The following is a 22,488-nucleotide window of genomic DNA, read 5'->3' on the forward strand; positions in this document are numbered from 1 at the left end:
CTTCAGCGAAGCAGAGACGAAAACAGACTAACAGAGACGGTGAGTGAGCCTTAGAGACCATTCCAGCAGCGATGCCACTTGCGTATCCGGTATCCCATAATGGAGGCAGGGAGATGTACTTGCCGGCGGCGATGGAGACTGTGTGGGTGTCGAGACTATCGGAATCCCTGAGAGAACGGTATTCATACCATTGGTGGCCTCAACGATTGTAGAGAAACCTAGCTCCGATGATTCTACAAAGTCGACCGAAAACCTTCCATCACCATCGACAAACCAAGAACGAGAGAGATAAAGAAAACCTGAGAACCTTCATCACCACCGGCAAAGAACAAGAGAAATAGATAAATAAAACCCAGAGAAGTCGAGAACCTTCATCCCCACCACCAAAGTCCAAACCAAGAATGAGAGAGATAAAAGAAAACCGAGATAAATGGCATTTTGTTTGTTGTGTTCACGCGATGACTGTCAGTTTTTAATTTTTAAATATTAAATGGGTACAAAATGCTGAGTAAAGACGTCCCATCAAATTTGTAAAGAGTGATATTTCAAATATTTTAAGTTTTTAATTTGTTTTTAATTGATAGAATATTAACGGGTACCGTGCAACTGAAGTTTCATCACCCCAAAAATCGCCGACATGTCGACGATATGTCGCCGTGTTGATGGTGTCGCCAGCCACCGACACGGCGACTTGGTCCGACACGTCGAACCTTGCATCTACAAGCAATAAAAGCAATGAAACAAAGCTTTTATTATGTATTGAAGAAGATTATAATAAAAGAGATCTCATAAAACACCACACTGTTATAACCCCTCACTCAAAACTCCAAGAAAAATCTCCAATTAATTTTACAATATTGTTAAGGTATATAAATAATTTTACAATCATATAAATAGGTTGAGTATTCAATCGCTCAAGGTCAGATCCTGCCATAATATTGGAGAAACCATTTACAATCTATCACAAATTTTAGAAAATGAATCATTTAGATCGTCTACCAAAATATATTGATGTGGATGAATTTTCAGAACAAAATACGAGAAATTGTGGCAGGCATAATAAACCTAATTAGCAACCCGTGCATCTAATGCACCTCCATTCCTGAGGTTGAATATTTTAGTTTCATTGGTTTAAACCTAAGCCATCTGAGTTAGCTGAGAGGACCCAGCACTGATGGGGAAAAAAAATAAAAAAATCCAAATTCAGAGAGAGAGAATATATATAAAACCTAGGTCAAAGGACCTTATATAGCAAAACCAAGAATACATAAAAACCAGGTCAAAAGGCCTTAAATAGAAAACTGTCAACTGCAACAGTGATCTGGGTAGAGGTGAAAACGATAAGATCCACATTTGTTCTTTAACATCGTTCGAATCTGACAAGTGTCAAGAGGAAGATCACTGGCGGAGACTATAAAGCTTCCTTTCCTTCAATGTGTTTTGCATCATCAATTCCCATTTTTGAAACCAAATTCTCTTTAGTTGCTTTTGCAAGGTGTTTGATAAACCAAATATGGCTGACAATTCCCAGTCTACAAATCTCAGTCACCAAGCTGGTGAGGCTAAGGCCCATGCCCAGGTAACTAATCAATTAGTTAATGTTTCATGTTGCATGATGAGTGACGAATAATGCTCATGCATGACGAATATGCTATGAGATGATGTTATTTGTATATATATGTGTGTATAGTCAATGAGATGATTCTTTAATGGTGCAGGTGAATAAAGACCAGATGATGGATAAGGCTACAAATGCTGCCAATTCTGCCCAACAATCTTGTCAAGAGGTTCAATGCTTTCTATCAACAATCAAACTACTTCGGATTTGGATGATCTACCCAACAGGAGTAGCACATATTGTAGCCCCTTGCATGTCCACAACACAAATATGAGGGGCTCTTGTTTAAGATCTAACAAGTGGATTCTAGATGTAGGGCCTCTATATTTGTGTTGGAAAGATGTAAGGATAATACACAGTGTTTTCCCTATGGGTAGAAGATCTAGACTTTAACTTCACTTGTAATTATCTTGCAAAGAGTAGCTAACTACATGAAAGACAGTATCTCAATCGGTTCCGGATCATCTATCCTTGTGGGTAGATGATTGTGCTCTCCACACATTCTTCCACTAAACATTTAGAAGGGGATCCATTTTTGAGTACTAACAAGGTAGACAAGAGATGAGATCTCCTCATAAATATGTGGTTGAAAAATGTGAGGAGAACACAACCCTCAACCCTTGCGGGTAGAAGATTCCAATGTGTCTCAATCCAACCCTTTGATAGAACCCAATGTTGTATGGCTTGGATTTCTCAGTAATAATTCATAGTTTTTTTGCAGACTGGCCAACAAATGAAAGCCAAAGCAGAAGGAGCTACAGATGCTGTTAAGAATGCAGTGGGCATGAACAAATGATAACAATTCCCCCCCTTCCTTTTGTTTGATTGTTTTGCCATATTTAATTGAAGAAGAGATGATCAGTTTTCTTCTCCTTTAGTATAGAAGTATGCTTTCCACAAAGATGGAGTTGTAAGAAACTCGTCATTCAATAAGTATATTTTAGCCTGCAACAGTTTGTTCTATAAGTTCCTCTCTCTACATCTAATTAACAAGCTTATTCAATGCATACTTATTGACAATTAGTTAACTCGAGTGTTTCCATTGTCCTCGATCCAACTATACTTTTAATGTGAGCTACAAATTTTTCCAACAAAGATAAAGACTGTGATTTCTTATGTGTATAAAAAATTATGCAAAAAAATGACAAATTTTAATTGAAACGATAGGTGTTTTGTGATAATTACTTACTTCCCACTTAAGCATTTGAAGGGTTTATTTATAATTGAGGTAGTACAATTTGAATGGAACTCTTTACAACAGCCAAATCCATCAAAACGACTACTTACATGAGATAATTTAGGAAGGATTCAAATTGAGTCAAATTTCAAATTCATCAGACTCCCATGTTTGACTGAGTCTATCATCCCCACTCAAACTATTAGGCAGAAGCCACAATAGTTTGGCTCTATGCTACTAAAATAATGGAGTGGTGAGTCCCTTTGTAAAATGTCTGCGATTTGATCATGTGAGCATAGAAATTGGACATTGATCTTCTGTTGAAGCACCAAATTCCGAATAAAGTGGTAGTCGACTTCAATGTGTGTAGTGGGACCATGAAGAACTGAGTTTGCACATATTTGAGTTGCAGAGAAGCTATCATAGTAGACTTGAATTGGTTTACTAATAGGTACTTGAAGATCCTTAAGAATGTAAGTGAGCCATAATATCTCAGAGACGGAAATTGGCAGTGCTTTGTATTCAGCCTTTGCACTTGACTGAGAGACGGTCGATCGGTTGCTTCTTGGACACCCAGGATATAATGTTGTTACCAAGATATGTGCAGAATAGAGTAGTAGACCATTGTGTGTCAAGGCATCCAGCCCAATCGACATCAGTATATGCAGCCATCGGTGTTAATGAAGTGGGTCTCAACTGAATGCGGATTTGTATTTAATGTAATGTGACATACGTTTACAGCCTGAAAATTGCTCATTGGTAGGTTGGTGCATAAACTGGTGAATTTGGTTTATTATAATGGAGGTTTCCGATATGGTAATAGTCAAGTACTGTAAAGCCCAGCTAGTTGTTGACACTCAGTTGGGTCTTTTAACGGCTCTCCGGTTGTAGCTGACAGTTTACTTAATTCTTAGTGGAACTAGTGTGGAGCATGGCTTGTAGTTTTCCATACCTGTCTGCTTGAGTAGATTTAGAGCATATTTGTTTTGTCTGAGTAAAAGTCCTTGTGGATTTTTGATCTTCAATCCCCAAGAAATAATGCAGAGAACCTAGATCACTCATGGCAAACTCTTTGGTGAGATGGGTAATGATACCCTTTATTTCTCTTGCAATAGCTTCGGTTAACATAACATTGTCCACACATAAAAGCAAAATTATAAAGCCTTCATAAGAAACATATGTGAACATTGAACTGTCAGCCTTACTTCGTTTAAATCTAGTGTGGCGTAAGTAATTTCTGAATCATTAGAAATAAGCCCGTGGAGCCTGAAGAAGACCATAAATAGCCCTCTTGAGATGAAAAATATGAGTTGGGTGTGTTTCATCTACAAAACCCTGTGGTTGCTCCATATATACATTCTCTTGGGGTGTTCCATTCAAGAACGCATTTTTGACATCCAACTGGTGAATTGGCCAGTTCTTGGAGATAGCCATGGTAAGTACTATGGATATAGTCGCAGGTTTTACCACTGGACTAAATGTTTCCGTGAAATCAATGCTTGGTTTGTTGATTATAATCTTTGGCAACAAGCCTGGCCTTGTATCTCTCAATGGAACCTTCAGTTCTTGCCTTGACACGGTATACCCACTTACATCCAAAACTATATTAATCCACTTGGGATCTCTTGAGGCCACCTCGTATGATTTCGGTTCTGGTGGGCATGGGGTAATATTGGCTAAAAAAGTTCATGGAAGGGGTTGGTGAATAAGGAGAAGGGGACGTTGGGTTGTCTAGAGCCAGTTTGACCATGGGTCACCCTATGATGCCGTGAGGGACCTGATAGTGAATTTTTTTTTTGGGGTGGGGGTGAGACTTGAGAGTGGTGGGGGAGGGGGTGGAGAGGGTGAGGGAAGGGGCAAAGATGGTGGTGATGGAGGGGGTAGAGCAGGTTGTTGGGTTGAGGGTGTAGGAAGGTGTAAAGGTTGGGGCATAGGAAAGGTTGTAGGGAGAGGTACTTGTGCTACAGGTGGGGAGGTGGATGGTGATAATGGTGGTATTGGTTTGCATATGGAAAGAGAGCCTCATTGAAAGTGACATGTCTTCATCTATATGAACCCTTTCAGTTATTGGATCTAGGCAGCGACAGCCCTTATGAGATAGGCTATACCCAATGAAACACAAACCTTGGACTTTGGTTCTAGTTAATCTATATGATACGATTTTAGATTTGGAAAGCATTGACATCCAAAATCCCATAAAAGTATTGCAGTCTAGTGTGGACCCAAATAAGATCTCATCTTGCACCTATGCTTCATCTTCATTGCCCATATAATGTGCCACCATTCTCTGCTAGAGTTTGATACCAGAGCGGGGTGCTCTTCTTCAGCTACTTGCTTCACATCATTTCCAAGAAGGACTAGTTCTTGGTTACTCTAGCCTTATTTTGGGGAGCTTTCATTTATGATTCTTCCTGCCGGTCTATGTTCTGATACTTTTTCTTCATTCTCATTTCATAGGCCAGGCCTTGTAATCTTCCGTACTTTGATTCAATTGATAAAGAGTGGGCCAAGGGTTCTTTGTGTAGTCTTGTAGTTTTGGTGGTAAAATGGTGAGATACGACTTTCTTTAAATTCTAGCCAATCTAGACTCAAGAAAGAGACAAAGCTCTTGTTACATGACAAGAGAACCAATATCTACATGACAACTATGTGATTGCGATGAACTCGAGAACCAATATCTACATGACAACTCTTGGTAATAACTCCATATATCTCAATTCGATTAATTGATGGAAAAGATCCTTACCTGGATTTGCTTTCCTAAATTATGGAGTATCTGCAGCCTAAGTAAATTGGATCCACGCCCTTGTTCCTCCACCAAAGCTCCACCGGGGTGATTCCACAATCACTAGGAAATGGAACGAGTTCTACAGCTCAAATGCCGTGTGGAAATGATGGAAGAGTGATCTAAAGTAAGGAACTCCTTTCCTGCATTTCTAGGAGAGAGGGAGAGAGAGATGGGAGCCGCTTTTCTGAAAATTCTCACGTACGAATTATGTAATCACCCAAGTGATATGGTGGTTACAAATATATAACCTATATTTTGTAACCGCCTAATAGTGAGTTTCCAATATTGCCCTTCGGCATATAATTAAATTAATAATTATAAAATCCCAACATTCACAAAGTAATGGGGTTGACGTCCTGGTTTCATTGTTTGATGAAGAACTTGGATTTTGCTTGGCAGCAGTGCCTACGTTGCACTGCTCCAAGCAGCCAACGGTTAGATTTTATTTTTAATGCTTAGATTAAATTTCCACTGTCCATTATAAACATGTGCACTAACACCAACTTAAGTGAGAATAAACCGTTTTTGTTTCAGACGAACCGAACCATTTAAGGTTGGATTCAAACCAACCAACATCAGTTAAAAAAATCCAAAAGCAAGAACCGCCATGGATGACAATGATCTAAATTCTATGGATGAATCTTATTACTTATCCGTCGAGGAGTCAATAGATGAAGGAGTTGTATTTTTTACCTGTGAAAATTGTTTAGAACCCAATGAGGGAGAACAACAAATTCAACAACAGAGATGGATGTTCTCATCCGTTCTGCTTAGATTGTATTACCAAGTATGTAGAAGCTATGATGGAAGAGCACATAGCAGATTTGTCATGCCCTGCCACCAACTGTGATAAGCTCCTGGATCCCCTCTCATGCTGATCAATTATCTCAGCCGGATTGTTCAAGAAATGGTGTGATGGGTTATGTGAGTTTTTTGTTGTTAGATCGCGTGTTCAGAGCTTGTATGCTTACTGCCCATTCACCAAGTGCTTGACGTTAGTCCTGAATGAGTGTGAGGGAGATATTGTAACAAGAACAGAGTGTCTCAACTCAATAAACTCTTTTTCTTCCAATGCAAGATTCCATGGCATGCGGGTTTCGACTGTAATGAGACAGAGTAGTTGAGAGATGAAAATGATATCCTATTTGGTGAGCTTGTTGCGAGGAACAAGTGGGTGAAATGTCCAGGCTGCAATTTTCGTGTAGAGAAAATTGAGGGCTGCCCCAACATAACTTGCAGGCTTGTTTCCATCATTTCCTCTTCCTATTACACCTAATTAACCCCTGTAAGCGAGAACTTCTTTGTGGAAATTGATTTTTCTGGTGCACTTTGTGCAGATGTAAGGTTTTTTTCTGCTATACATGTGGGAAAATCAAGAGTCAGAGACAACATGTAATGTAATTATGTAAAGATATCAAGTAATTCAAGACTTCAAGTTAATGAGTTATCATTTATCAACCATCAAGTATCAAATACAAATATACAATAACATTACACATCAAGTATTCAAGTCAACAAGTGATCAAAGTTCAAACTTCAAACTATCAAAGATTCAAAGTAATAATTAAATTGTTAAATGTCTTCAAAATTTTACAACCATAAGAATTATGAAGATTGCCCAAGTGAATTGGAGTTGATCTGGCCATTCATTTCCCTAGTTTAAGATGATGTTCTTGCTTGGTCGACTGGTCGATCAACCAAACAGTTGACCAACTAGTCTGCCAGCTGAATGTTAAGTGCAAGAAAATCTGGTTTTCTGGTCTTTTTGGGTTCTACTTAAGGGGACTTCGTGGCTTAAACCCTATTCTATTGCTGGGACTCTCTTGGAACGTGGGAAGGCTCCTCTTAGACCTCTTCTTGGCTTGGGTGAAGAACTCCTACAAGAATCATTGTCTCCCTTCTCTAATCTCTTCTACAAGGTATGTAATCTCTCACTCTCTCTCTAATCTACTTCTACCTCACCTTATTCTTGCTGTTGGGACTATGAAGAAGGTGATGCAGCCTTGCAACCACCTCTTCTATTGTCTCTTTTGATTTCTATAAACCCCCTTCATTCTATCAATGCTATGCATCTCATATCGATTCTTAACCTTGTCTTTCTTATGAAATTCTTTCATAGCAACATGATTTCATCTCCTAAACTGATTCCTATAGTATGCTAGGTCTGATTATATGTTAGTTATCATTCCTAATCTATTGCTTATCATTCTCTTGATTGAACCCCTGATTTCCCCTTGCAATTACAATTGATTTCATTGAAGAACATGATTTTAGCAATGTAAAAGTTTAGGTTTCAAATTGGGGATTCTCAATTTGACAATTGATTGATGTTAAATCTTTGCTAGATAGTCTTCATTTACTATTCCTAATATTCCCTCCAAATTTCAGAGTGATCCGAGCCCCGGAAGCTAGGTTTCGGATAAAAAATCCAAAATCTACCCTGTTCCTGTTCACCTGGTCAACTGCTTTGTCGATTGAGTCACTCAACCAGCTGAATATGATTTTTTACGCTTTGTCCGTTTTGATCCGTTCGACCTCCGATTTGCTTGATTTTTCTTCTGATATTGCACCTATGTTGTCTAGGGTTCAAGTACTAACCTTGGGACCATTCTCCTTGATATCCAGACCCTCTTTGAGTCGAGTTAAGGTAAGGACGGTTGTTACCATAATTACATAGATTATGTGAATATTGCTTCTATGTTGGAAACTTAGTAGATTCACCTTCTTTATCTTATTTCTTACACTATATGATTGTTATAAGTATTTCAAGTACAGTAGTGCCATGTTTATACATTCTCTTGGAATCATGAATAATCATTTTGTTATTTACATATGCAATTGATCATGTTATATTATATATCTTTCTATATGATGAAATATCATTTGTGTATGATATGATGGAATTGGGAATGTGATTGAATAGGTATAATTTGGGATTGGGGAATGTCCTTTTGACATTTTTGTCCTTGGACATTAGAGGGAATAGTATGGGATGTTTCCGATGGTGCCCATTGACGCTTTCCCGGATTATTGGATGTCATACATAGGACTTGTCTAGTGGTGTTGGCTAGGATGTCCTTGTTGTATCAGACATGAATCGGAAGGGCATTGTGACCGACAACCCGTGGTAGTAATGTGGATTTGTGGGCGCTCAAGACCGGTGAGTCATATCCGTGAGAGGACATAGATCGCATTGCGGATATTTGTCAGAGGCCATTTATTGGTAGGGTTGCAAATAGCTAGACTTGGGCTCATGGGCGCTCGAGACTAGTGAAATGATCCGTGAGAGGACGTGAGAGCTTCCTGTCTATTATTTGTGGATGACCAATAGGGTTGATGAGTCCGTAATCCGAGTTGGTTGTAGCCATAGGATACGTGACTCTAGTGTGAAGGATACTGAACCAAGTTGGTTGTAGCATAGGGGAAGTATATGGATCTGATTTGATACGATTGAGTAGATGACTTGCATTGGGCTAGGGTTTACCGTGACATGCGCCAATACTTATACCAAATGGTGATGTGAGAGAGCGGTGACTTAAAGCCCAGCCGTGGATTGTCCCAAGGGATGCAGGACCCATTGCCTACCGGAGCCGAGTGACTGGACTTACCCAAGAAAGTATGGTGCTATGACTTAAAGCATGTCTACCATAGAGACTAGCATACATAGAGTTAGATTCATACATGCATCGTCTATTTAATATCATCTTGCATCATATTATGTTTTGTATCATTAATCTATGTTATTGTGGAATAACTTGCCTTGTTGAGTTCTTTTAAACTCACTCCTTTTTGCAACTCCTTTTGTTAGACTTTCTTGCAGGTACTACTACTGTTGACTATGATGATCAATACTATGAAGACCAGGTTGATGACCCTTACGGTACTGATCATGGAGACTACGTCGGTGAAGACTATCAGTACAAGACTGATACTTATCAGGAGCAGTTTGGCTTTTGCACTTGTGTGCTAGCGATGGGATATCGTCCCATTCTCTTTTTGACCTTTTAGTTGATTCATTAAGACCGTAGTTTAGTTTGTTCCCCTTTCATTTGTGAACCAGTTGTAACCTTTACTTTTATTTGATCTACCTTCTTCTTTGTTGTAGAGTGGGCTTCCGCCTCTTTTCGCATGTTGACTATTTATTCTATTGGTATCATTTTCCGCACTTTGATGTTCTTTTGTGATCCTTCTGATATGCTTTCTTGACTTTTATTATTAAATTACTTGAAAACAATGATTTGTTATTGCTTTTGATTATATTATTGTGATAAGTGGTTATGATCGTTCCTAAACTGGATCGTCAGGACTGTGGATCACTCCTCCGGAATTCCAGATATCGTACCGGCTGGGTGGATTTTGTGGGATGTGACAGTTATAACCTTTAGAATGATAACATTGGTGTGAGTCACAAATGTAGGATCAATTATGTCCATTGTTTGCTTCCAGATGACAGAGTCAATGTCAACTAGGATGTATTCATAAAATTCCTAGGATTTTCCTGGATTGTGTGAATAAAACTCCCAAGCTTGCCAAAAGAGCTTTTGGGAAATGGTTAAGGGATCATTGTTTTGGGCCCAAAAGGGTTCAATGGTGAAGAGAGTTAAGATGAAAGGTCGAGTAACATACTGACTTCTCCCAGAGGTGTTGGTGGTGTTAGTTTGAGACCGGATGGTCATTTTTGTTTGCGTTGTTTTAGGGATAATAGAGGGAGTACCTGTGGGTTTGGAGTTGGCACCAACAACAATGTGAGTAGGGTTTGTTAGAGGCAACGATGGCCTCGGTGTTGTTTTTGGTTGCAGAAGAGGAGGCTTGAGATGAATTGTTGCCATAAAAGGTCTTGGTTTTGATTGCTGTACTAGAAGAGGTGGTTTTGGGAGGAGCCATGTTGGGAGGATGCAGATTCCTGAAAAATGGAGTTATAAATAGGTCAGGAATGCAATGATGATGCAATGATGCCTTGTTTGAAAATTTGTTGTAAACAAATGATGCAAGTTTGGAAAGTTGTAATGGTGGAAAATGATTTTGAATTGGTTAATTGTTGAAAAAGCAATGTTTTTTAATTGATTTATTTGAGAAATTTGGGATTTTTCCAAAAATTCAAAAAATATCTCTTTTCCTTGAATATTGGTGGTTATTCCTGTATCAGTTACCGTAAATGGCTGGATCATCTCAAGAAATGATTGCCCTAAGATGACATTGGTAATGATATCTTTAACAAAGATAAAAACTTGTCTAAGACGTATTTGATTGTTTTTTTTTTGTACTGAAAAAACTTACTATTAGTTAATGTTAACAGATACAAAGTTTAGTAGTATCTAGTACAACTAAAGTCTTATGATATTCTACGGAGGATATGGATGCTACATACTTCAGCCACTATTGGAGTGTGGGCTGACTAAAATCCTTAATGTTAATACCCTTCATATTACCTATTATATTTACCAAAAGCGAGAAATAAGCTAATTGCCACATGGTCAGGTTCGAAGGTGAGAGTAGGTCTCGCACATCCTTTTCATCGCACCTGACATATTTGATTGTTGTAAATGCAAACATTTGACAACTTCTAATTGACACCTAGACTTTGGCCACTGGCGTGCAGAAAGCCTATGGATAGTTTTTTCATAGTATTGGGTTGGGACTAGTCCCTCCTTCATGCAGTTAGAGGCTGCACCAGTGTCGACCAAGGCAATGGTAGACAGGGTAAAGGAATCTCATTGATGACGAGATGAACTTGAACATGCCATTGTTGGAAATGGATGCTATTGATTAATTGGTTGAAGTCCTGGTTAGGGACAAAATGATCAGGGAATTGTTTAGCATTCTTAGGAACAAAATTGTTCAAGGAATTGTTTAGCATTGTTAGTATTTGTTTGTGTGGAAATTTTGGAGAGTTGGCCTTGAAGAAGGCTTAAATCCTATTTTATTTGGGTAGCTTCTCTTCTGAGACCATTGGTCAATGTTTTAAGAGCTTGAATTTTGAAATCATTGTTTGAGAGAAAAGGTGTTGTTGAAGACGGTTTAAACTGATTGTAAATGTTGTTAAGGTTGTAATTGGAATGTTGTGTGGGAATATGTTTCAGAATTAAAGATTCTTTAACCTGTTCAAGATATTATTTCTTTAATTCTGGATCCTGTATTTGATCAACAAATTCCAAAAAGAAACTTGGAATAGTTTCATTCCTAATCATATTGATGGTATTTGTAGAACATTCACATAGTCCTGATCCTTCGCAAGGACATGTGAAGAGAATGGCTTCAAAGTCGTCTGAAAGACTACTCAGATTTGTATTGATGTTAATGATTTCATGTTTGGAATCAAACGAACTATGTGGTTCAACAAACACATGGAGGATTGAACTCCGAATTTTTTCATCATCAATAATCAGATTGGCCTTTTGTGCCATGCGACAGTATTTGGCCAAGTGACCAACTTTGTATCATTTGAAACATTTTTCAGTAAATGTTCTTCTTTGTTCATCTGTAGTTGGTTTAGAATGTTCTTTATTTTTTGTTGGTGGAGTATTTTTTCGGTATTTGTTGTTGAAGTTGTATTTATGGGATTTGTAGTAGGGTTCAGAGGACTTGTATTTTTCATTATACTTGTCTCTATGCCTATGGAATTTGTGGGTTTTAGTGGATTTTATTGGGGTGAACCCAAACTGTTCACAAGATCCACCTAACTCCTCGCTATATGCCTTGGATTTTTTTATGTATTTGCTTACGTAATCTCATGTTTGTACATATATAATCTCATGTTTGTACACGATGCAAGTGCTTCCTCATGTATAAGACTAATGATATTACCGTAACTACGGTTGTTGTAAGGAATTTCATTGGTATGGTCTTTTCTTAGACGTTGTTTCAATTTCTTAGAAAACATTGTTTAGAAAACATTGTTGGTAATCTTGTGATGAATTTTTCTTTCCAAAAAGATGAGTTTGCATCATCTCTGGTCAAGACTTTGGAGATGAAGGTGTCTTTGTACCATTTGAATTGGTGAAGACCCTTGCATTTCAGATTTGATAATTGTTCAGAAGTTCTATCTTTTAAACGGGACGGATCTCCAATAAAATGAATGGTGATGGTGTGTATCAAAGTATTTACAGCATCAGGTATTGGTTGATTATGTTCAAGTATTGGTTTGGGTAGCATTTAAGATTCCTAAGTGCTGGGAGAGCTATAATCAATGATGAAGGTTCACATTTTTGTAATAGGTATCTTGGACCTTTACTGGCTAAGTATGGGGTTCGTCACAAGGTTGCCTCAAGCTATCATCCCCAAACAAATGGACAAGCTGAGGTTACTAATAGGTAGATCAACTTGATTTTGGAGAAAACAGTTTGCCCTATAAGGAAGGATTGGTCTACAAGGTTGGATGACTCACTTTGGGCTTACTCAACTGCTTGCAAAACCCCCCATTGGAATATCACCATATCAGCTGGTGTTTGGAAAGGCTTGCAATCTACCCTTGGAACTATAATATAAGGCATATTAGGCAATCAAGAAACTCAATCTTGAATCCACTCTAGCTGCCGAAAAGAGAATGTTACAGCTAAATCAACTTGATGAATTCAAACTTCAAGCATATGAGAACGCTAAGCTCTATAAGGAGAAAGTTAAAAAATGGCATGATCGAAAAATCATGAATAAGGTGTTTGAACTAGGACAACAAGTTTTATTGTTCAACTCAAGGCTTAAATTATTCCAGGGAAGCTAAAATCTAGATGGTTAGGCCCATTTAAAGTAGTGACTGTTTTCCACATGGAGCAGTGGAGTTGCAAGAAAGAAGCTCTAACATGCAATTTCTAGTGAATGGGCAGCGAATCAAGCATTATTGGGGCGCACCATTGGAGCGTAACAAATCATTAATCATTAATCATCCTTCAAGATGCCTAAAAAGGGAAGTAGTCGGGCTGTCGACTTAAAAACAAGCGCTTGTGGGAGGTAGCCCAATTTAATTTTTTTAGTTATATTGTTGGTCATTGGTCAAGTAGTTGCTTAGTAGAGTTAGCTTTTTGTTAGTGGGTAGTTTACAATTTTGTCTTAGAAATGAAAGATGACAAGATGACATGTATTTTGACTTGTAGGGATTATGGGGAAACAAAGAGGATGAGTTAGTGTTTTGCAACTTTGAGCAATAGAGTAAACTAATAAATAGAGCATTTGTCATTCCACAAGAAAATTCACTAGCTCTGCTCCAACAAAGCTATAGCAAAGTTTGTTTTACAGTTATAGGAATGCATTTTGTGACTTGCAGAAGTTACGTGATGCTATAACCATGCTACAAAAAAGCTACAACAACACTTGCCCAAGAAAATTCACTAGCACTATTACAGCAAAGTAATAGCAAAGTTTGTTTTACAGTTCCGGGTATGCATTCTGTGACCTGCGGAAGTTATGTGATGCTATAGCCATGCTACAACAATGCCACAACATCTGAGCAAAACAAAAACAAGGGCCACTCATCTCAACCCAACCTGGTTTCCTCTTTAAACCAACCAAACCATCACTCCCACACCTCTAAACCACCCCTGACCCATTGCACCTAAACCATCTCGTTTTCTTCCTCTGCTCCGTCACTCAGCAACATCCAAGGGCGCCACTAACTACCATTGCCCACAAACCTTCATCATTCTTACCCCTTCTTGCCTTACACAACCTGACCCCCATGCTAACACACCATCATCTTCACTTCTTTTTCCTACTCTTCTCTTCTTTGCAGCAACGGAGTTCTTCTCCAGCGTCAACTCCAGTGTCATTTTTTGTGTGTTGTTGGGATGCTCTAGCTGCGCTATGGCAAAGCTGCAACAAAAATCTCATGTTCTACAATAGCTAAGTGCGCTTACTCTCCCTTCTCAATGGTTGCATCACTTTGGTTTTTTTAAACCTTGGTTATATGTTAAGCTATAAGGACACTACTCACTTAAAGTTTGGGGGGTAGGCTTTGCATGTTGCATGTCATATTGTCATCTTTATTTTATATGTGGTTTTAGTTTCTTAATGTTTTGTTTGCTCATTTGTGAGTAGCAATCTAGGGTTAGTTTTTACTTTATTTATTTTTTATCTTATATTTTTTCTATTCTATTGTTTTTGTTGTTTGATGTTGTAGCAAGGTTTGTAAGTCATTTAGCGTATGTGATGGCTTAGGTTTTGTCTGCTTTGCTTCTCTGTTGCTGCAGCAATTTTAGTTTGATGATTCGCGTCTATAGTGTGCATTTCTATATATGTGATAAAAAAAAATTGTAGTCAATCTGGGTTGTTGTGTGATTTGGATGGCAATTAGTTGACAAGGATGTCAATGCCTCTTAATCTGATTTTGGTGGGAGGTTTTAGCACAACTTTGCTATAATGATCTGATGTCTTCATGTACTCATATTTGTGATGTCCTATTATTAAGCACCAAGTGATGCTTCGAGACTTGGAGAACCCGGGAAGGTTGGATCAATGTGAGAGTTTAGGATTTCAGAATTGGTTGAACGAGAACCTTGAGACTGACATATTAGGGAATTTGGGTGTGTAACTGAAATTATGCTTGTAATATGACTTGTTCCAAAAAATTTATGCATTGTGTATATTGACAAAGGTTTGACCCCCCCTCCCTTCCCCCAAGAGAATAATGCTTCACTGCTTTGGGTTGCCTAGTAACTAGGAGTATACATGTAACCCATGTTTACTTTTGCGTCAAAAAGTGGCCCAGAATATGAGCGTGAAAAAAAAAAAGAATAATACTCCACTGCTTTTGGCTGCCTAGTAACCAGGAGTATGCATGTAACCCATGTTTACTTTTGCATCAAATAGTGGCCTGGAATATGAGCATGCATGTGCACTTTTGTTTGTGATCTTGTTGAGTAACCGGATACCTTCATCACAAATGTTGGTATTCGTGTAAAAAGGCAGGAATGACAAAAAAAAAAAAAAAAAAAAAGAAGAAGAAGAAGAAAGAAAGAAAGAAGAAAAAAGAAAGTTCATAAAGATAAAGTTTCGGGGTCAAACACTCAAAATGTTGAAAAACGGGTTTTGAGGTTGTAAAAGAATATGGGTTCCTAATTAGTGGAGAGGTAATCACTTGGTCAACTTATAAGATCAATGAACTAAGCTTGATGACCATAATTCAGCTGAACTAGGGTAATCAGGGGTGAGATCCTTAACTTTCACACACACACTTGAGGCTATCCTTATGAGTAAAGTTATGACATCTAAGTGTTATTGGCAAGAAGTGTTGGAACTAAAAATTTGAGAAAGATTGAGAGGCAACTTCTGTCTTATTGCATGACTAAGCTAGGTTGTTGTCTTTTATTTTCTTTTGGTCTTTTAGTATTGTCCTTTGCATTTTAGTTTCGTGTTTTTCTTTTTATAGCTCGAGGTCGAGCAATATCTTAAGTTTGAGGGGTGTGATTTCATAGAGTTAATTCTAGTAATTTTATACTTGAGTTAGCTTGATTCAAGAGTATCTTCTCTATGTTTTAGTGTTAATTCTCATTAATTTTTGTTTTAGTGAGTCTTAGTGTTTTAAATCTTGTAAAGGTCTTTTATGTCATTTATGCATGAATTTCTCTTGAATTAATGGATGGGGAATTGATCAGCCCTCTTTTTATTGGCATTGTAGGAAAAGAACCATAGAGGATGAAGATATGACATGAAACATAGAAGAGGAACAAATAACAAGTCTTCACAATTTCTGTGTAAAGATGTTGCAGCATTGCAATAGCATGATTTTCCCAGATTGAGCAAATTACTGAAAAGGGCTAACTAATTAGATATTCCTCTTGTCATTACGTGAAGGATCTCAAGTGTTGATATCAGAAGGAAAGGTTCTAATCCTACAATCCATTCTACCCTATCACTTAAGGAAAGTTTGGAGAATTCAAAAGGAGGCGGATGAACAACTAAACACGAGAAGAAAGAGGAGAACCAGAGACGGAGAGGGAGCTCATGCATGAGGAAGAGCGACTAGAGATAGGGAGCTGGAGCATTGTGGAAGCATTCTCCTGGTTCTCTATTTGGTTTTATAGTTCTTACTTCTTCATATTCTAGCTAAACTCTATTAATTGCTACATTTATTTATCTGTATTTGAACTTTAATATGAGCTAATTTTTTATTTTGTTGGGACGATAATAGTACCCGAACCTATGATTATCCAGTTTGTTGTAGCTTTGTTGTAGTACAATTTATTATTAATGTATTCAACATGCATGTTTTTTTGAGTAATTTCATTTATCAATTGACCATCCATGAGTGAATGTTGTGGTTTTAATTAATTGGAAAGTTAATTAGAGCTAGATCAATATTGAATAGCGTGAGTTAGCTTTATCATTATGTGGGTTTAGCTAATTAGTGAGTAGGGTAGGAATACTCACCTGTCTCACATAACCATTATTGGAACTCGGGCATAATTCGCATCGACAATTCAATTCTCCATAGGAATATGAGGGTTTTGAAATAGAATGTTAGTGCATATATGGATTGGAAGATACCTGTGTGCAATTTTGTTCCAAGTTTTTTGATATGCTTAGTGTTGCAGCATGCTGTAGCATTCATAGCCAAAATTTAGGGGAGGGGAAATTGATTCCCAACATTCATACCACTTATTATAGTTCCTTTGCTCTCCATTTAGGATCTCTTGTTTAATTCACCTATCATTCGTTTATTTAGTTCATTAATCACAAAGTAATTTTGTCAAGTTTAATTAAATTAGTCTTCCTTTTACATTGAGATTTAAAGATAAAATTCTTCGTGGGATCGATACTCTACCTACTATTCATTCCTTGATTGCGCACTTGCGTAGCATTTTTAGACACAAGCAAACAATCTCCTCATAGGAAGTCAATTTTAGGTTACTGTACCTTTGTTGAAGGTAATTTAGTTACTTGGAGGAGTAAGAAACAAAATGAGGTAGCTTTATCTAGTACCGAAGCTGAATATAGGGCTATGGTTTGTGGAATTTGAGAGCTACTATGGTTGAAAGGCTTGCTAGAAGATATTATAGTCCAAGTTCCAAACCTTATGATGCTATATTGTGATAATAAGACTTCCATTAGTATTGCCAATAATCCTGTGCAACATGATAGAACTAAGCACATTGAAATTGACAGATTTTTTGTCAAATGAAGCTAGAACAAGGGCTCATTTGTATGCCTTTTGTGAGTTCTAGAGACCAGGTGACAGATATTTTCACTAAGGGTTTGAAGGAAGGAGATTTCCTACCTATTGTAGGCACATCAGGCATAACTAATATCTATGTCTCAACTTGAGGGAAAGTGTTAGTTGAGTTTTACTAGGAGTTCAATTCTATTAGTGTTTTCATTCATGTAATTTTCTATTTCTTGTTACCCAAGTAAGGTATTTATGTAATAGTGTTCTTTTCACTTTATTATGAATAGAGAGCTTGAGATCACACTGATCAATACAAGCCATTCTACCAAAATCGTGTTTCTCAACAACTTCCTCAACTAACCTCATTAATCATAAACCGGTTAATCCGGTCAAACAAAACTATGCATATCACAACATAAAATCATTGTGCTTCATAAAAAAACAAAAAATTAACCCATATTGAACAAACCAATGGCAATTTGCATTGCAATGGCATAACCAATCATGGTTGAAATAGACAATAAGCATATATGGTTCAAGTTTACCAGTACTACAGGAGGTAATATCATTTAACCTTAGCTAAAATACCCTAAAAAGTCCATAAACGTGTCCCATATGCAATCAACCTTAAACAAAAAAGACAATTCCAACCACTTGTCCCATGTTCACCAACCACTTCAAAGAAGCAAGCTCATTCCCAAAAGTGTTTTTAATCCAACCAAGACACTTAGGAACTCGGAAAATAAAAAGTGAGGGTTAAAACTGATGAAAGATTGCAATAATACATAATAAATTATTGGCACAACCAACGGGGGTTGGTCCAAGTGGTAAGCAGCTTGGTCCGCTTAAGCAAGGTTCTAGTATTGAAACCTTGTGGATGCAAAAATCCCCGCTGGGAGACTCACCCACCACAGCCAGGTGTGCTACTCGGGTCGAACACCAGATTAGTCAGGGCAAAGCCTTGGAAACCGGGGTTGGCAACCCAAAAAAAAAATTATTGGTACATACCCACTGATTTGTTAGGGCCAGAGGCAAAACCTAAGTGGAAGTAGACGATGTAATAAGTAATCATACCATAAGGGAAGATGACAACTAGGAGAATTGAACTCAAGATCTCTTGATGAGGATGGTTGTAGGAGCACAACTCACTACTTTATTCTAACCTAATGCTTCTTTAGTTCACATTCTATCCCAACAAAACACACTATTTTCCATCGACATCAGAGAGATTCAACAAGCTCCTGTATGAGTAACCCACATGTGATCCAAGGATATTGCATCTGGAACTGGAACTCACGTAGCTTACAAGGAGAACACAATCAAATCATCAAAATCTAAGAAGCCACTAAATCCCAAAACTAGAGTATTACTTCACATAGGAGAGGACAAGAGAACAAGAAATAGGCAAGTTTTTATGATAAATATCAGCGTAAAATGGACCAACACCAAGAAATCTTTTGACAAAACATCAACAACTACAAGAAATATGGGACAAATATGAAGGCAGAATGCACCCAATCAGAACTACAAGAAAGCTAGCAGCTTAAAATTCTTGAAAACAACTCTGAAACACATGTGAATCAAAATTTTTTGAAATGCAACACAACAATATAGACTCTCAAGATACCTGCTTGAATAACTTCCAATTACCACGATGCACTTAAATATCAACAGATCATCCGAAATTGATAACCCAACTCTAGAGCTACCCATCCAACCTGTATTTATTATTAATATATTTCATATGCGAATGTTTTTTATTAGAAGGGAGAGGACAGAAAAAGGCAGTCTCCTTAAAACCCCAATATAGGGAGGTAGTCTAATGCAACACAACCAAAAGTTACTAATCATGCTATAGTAACTTGAACCCCAGTAGATGATTATTCATATTTAGTGGGTCCCAAGTCCACCTTGCAAAGAGGTAAATTAAGAGATGTTGTTCTACATGGGAGTTTTAGAGATAATGTAGGATTTGTTTTTATTTATTGGGAGAATCATGCAAGTATAATTTTCGTCTGGATGAATTACATAGGAACACCTTTAGTTAATGTACATTGTTACGAGTCCTAGTTTTATAGAATTATGCAAGCCCCAGAAGAAGATGCAATACTCTCCATACCACTCTTGTATGAGTGGGGATTTGCTGCTGCTAGTATCCAGTATCTGGTTGTGAAGCCTCTGGATTCATCTAGGCTCCTAGACCCTATGGAGCCTGCTAAGCTACTTGTTGCTTGTGTACCAAGATTTTACGCAAGTGCACGTGTCGCAATCAAGTAATATATAATAAGTAGAGTATCGATCCCATGGAGAATTATATCATTAACTTTCAATGTAAAAGTAAAATTTAATTAAACAAGATTAACAAGATTGATTTGTGATTGACTAACTAAATAATCAAATGACAAGTAATTAAAACTAAGGAACTAAAATATAGATTAAGCAATAGAGGGAACTTGTGGTGAAAGAGTGTTGGGAATCAAGTTTCCCCTCCCCTGAACTTATAATGCAAGTTCTAAAGTAATACTACAACCCCAAGATAAATAAAGAACTTGGAATGAATGGCAATATGGTATTTTCCAATACACATAAGCTAGCATCCTAAATCAACATCTGCATGTTCCTATGAAGAATTGAATTAAGAATGCAATTTAAACCCAATCCAATCAATGGTAATGTGAGGTAATTGGGTATTCCTACCCAACCTACTAATTAACACAACCTAATTAAAGATTATGCTAACTCACACAATTCAACAAACACCTAGACTCCATTAATTTTCCAATTAATGAAATCGTAACATTCATTTAAGAAAGATCATTCAAGAACTGAAATTAGTCAATATAACATGCTGAATTCATTAATAGAAAAGTGGATTGCAATAAAACTAAAGAACACATGATTAGTTACATCTCAAAATTCAGGTTTAGGTACTATTATCATCCCAACACAGCAGATTTAGCCCATAACGATTCAAATACATAAAACCAAGTATAGTTGTCATGAGACTAGAAGTAAGAAGATAGAGTTATAAAAACAAGAAGAAACTAAAGCTTCAATGCTTCCACACGAGCTCCAGCCTTCTTCTCCGGCAAATCAGCAACTTCGCGCTCCTTGCTTCCACAAGAGCTCCAGCATTCGTTCTCTCTTCTCTCCTTGCCTTAGCTGAGTCTCCTCTTTTCTCCTCTTTTCCCCCAAAAGTGCTAGGTTAAAATTGGCTTGTAGGATTAGAACCTTTTCCTTTGATATCAACGGCTGAGAACCATCATGTATTTACAAGAATATTGTCCACTTAAGTTGGCCATTTTTGGTCATTTCCATTTGAGTTAGATCTGAGAATATTTTGCTCCGTTCTGTAGCAATGCTGCAACAACTCTACATCAAAGTTAGAGGACAGGTTCTTCTTCTATTATGGATCTTCACCTACATTTTCAAGGGAAAGAGGATTAATCAAATTCATCCATTAATCTGAAGGAAAAATCATGTAAGAGTGACAATAATGACCTTCATAAGATGCAACATGTTAAGACTTAATAAAACAAAATCTAATTACTACTAACACTAAAACAAAGATAAAACTACTCCTAAATCAAGCCATCTCAAGTATAAAGTTATCAATCTTAACTCTATTTCATAGAGTTATCACACCCCCAAACTTAAGACATTGCTTGACCTCGGGCAATAAAGACAAGTGAAAATACCAACTAACTACTAATGAAAGCATTAAGAAATCAAAAGAAAAGAAAAGAAATAACCTAGCTCAATCATGCAATAGGATGGGTGTTAGGCGGTTGCCTCTCAATCTTTTTCTAATTTTTTAGATCCAACACGTCTGGCCAATAACACTTAGATGTCATACTTTACTCATCAGGATGCTCTCAAGTGTGTGTGTGTGTGTGTGAAAGTTAAGAATCTTGCCCCAGATCACCCTAGTCCAGCTGAATCATGGTCATCAAGTTTAGTTCATTGATCTAATATGTTGACCAAATGATTACCTCTCCACTAATTAGGGATCCATATCCTTTTACACCCCCAAGAACTTGTTTCATACTCTTTTGAGCATTTGACCCCCAAACTTATCTTTATGAAACTTTTTTTTTTTTTACAGTTGTTGTCATCCTGCCTTTTTACGCGAATATCGCTCATTTGTGATGAAGATACCCGGTTACTCAACAAGATCACCAACAAGAGTGCCTTGCATGCTCATATTTGGGGCCACTGTTGACGTCAAATATACACATGGGTTACATGCATATTCCCGGTTACTAGGTTGCCCAAAACAGCGGAACATTATTCTCTTTTTGTTTTTATTTAAAATTTTTTTTTTATTATGCTCATATTTCAGGCCACTGTTGACATCAAAAATACACATGGGTTACATGCATATTCCTGGTTACTAGGCAACCCAAATCAGCGGGGCATTATTCTTTTGGGGAAGGGAAAGGGTCAAACCTCATTCAATATTCACAATGCACAGAGTTCTTGGAAACACCCAAATGGGGACCCCTAATGTGTATGTCTCAAGGTTCTCATTTAACCAATTCTAAAATCCTAAAACTCTCACATTGATCCAACTTTCCCCGGGTTCTCCAGAGCTTGAAACATCACTTGGTGCATCAATAATATGGCATCACAAAAATAAGTAAATGCAAACATCAGATCATTATAGCAGACTTGTGCTAAGATTTCCAATACAATTAGATTAATAGGCACTGACATTCACATTCATTAACAACCATCCCAATTACATGACAGCCCAGATTGACTACACAAGACATTTACCCAAAACATCTACTAATATTGCTTTCAGCATC

At 37.5% G+C, this 22,488-nt stretch overlaps 1 protein-coding gene and 1 pseudogene across 1 annotated transcript; both read left to right on the top strand.

Annotated features, from left to right (window-relative positions):
• The first annotated feature begins 1,513 nt into the window (after nt 1-1,513).
• On the top strand, nt 1,514-2,414 carry LOC149012358 (uncharacterized). The gene is made up of 3 exons (XM_089158042.1): nt 1,514-1,579; nt 1,719-1,787; nt 2,340-2,414. The coding sequence occupies exons 1-3, from the start codon at nt 1,514-1,516 to the stop codon at nt 2,412-2,414; spliced, it is 210 nt and encodes a 69-aa protein (XP_089014168.1).
• A 3,776-nt stretch (nt 2,415-6,190) lies between these two features.
• Nucleotides 6,191-6,859, top strand: LOC149012359 (uncharacterized; annotated as a pseudogene).
• Nucleotides 6,860-22,488: the final 15,629 nt, after the last annotated feature.

The sequence above is a fragment of the Hakea prostrata genome, chromosome 6, assembly GCF_041222555.1.
Source record: "Hakea prostrata isolate BN-2017 chromosome 6, UWA_Hpros_2, whole genome shotgun sequence".
Classification (NCBI taxonomy): Eukaryota; Viridiplantae; Streptophyta; class Magnoliopsida; order Proteales; family Proteaceae; genus Hakea; species Hakea prostrata.

Bases quoted from the DNA above. Each gene is read 5' to 3' on its own strand.
- LOC149012358 (XM_089158042.1), top strand. From the start codon at position 1,514: ATGGCTGACAATTCCCAGTCTACAAATCTCAGTCACCAAGCTGGTGAG. The intron at 1,580-1,718 runs GTAACTAATCAA...TTAATGGTGCAG, and splicing joins AGGCTAAGGCCCATGCCCAG to GTGAATAAAGACCAGATGAT. The intron at 1,788-2,339 runs GTTCAATGCTTT...GTTTTTTTGCAG, and splicing joins CCCAACAATCTTGTCAAGAG to ACTGGCCAACAAATGAAAGC.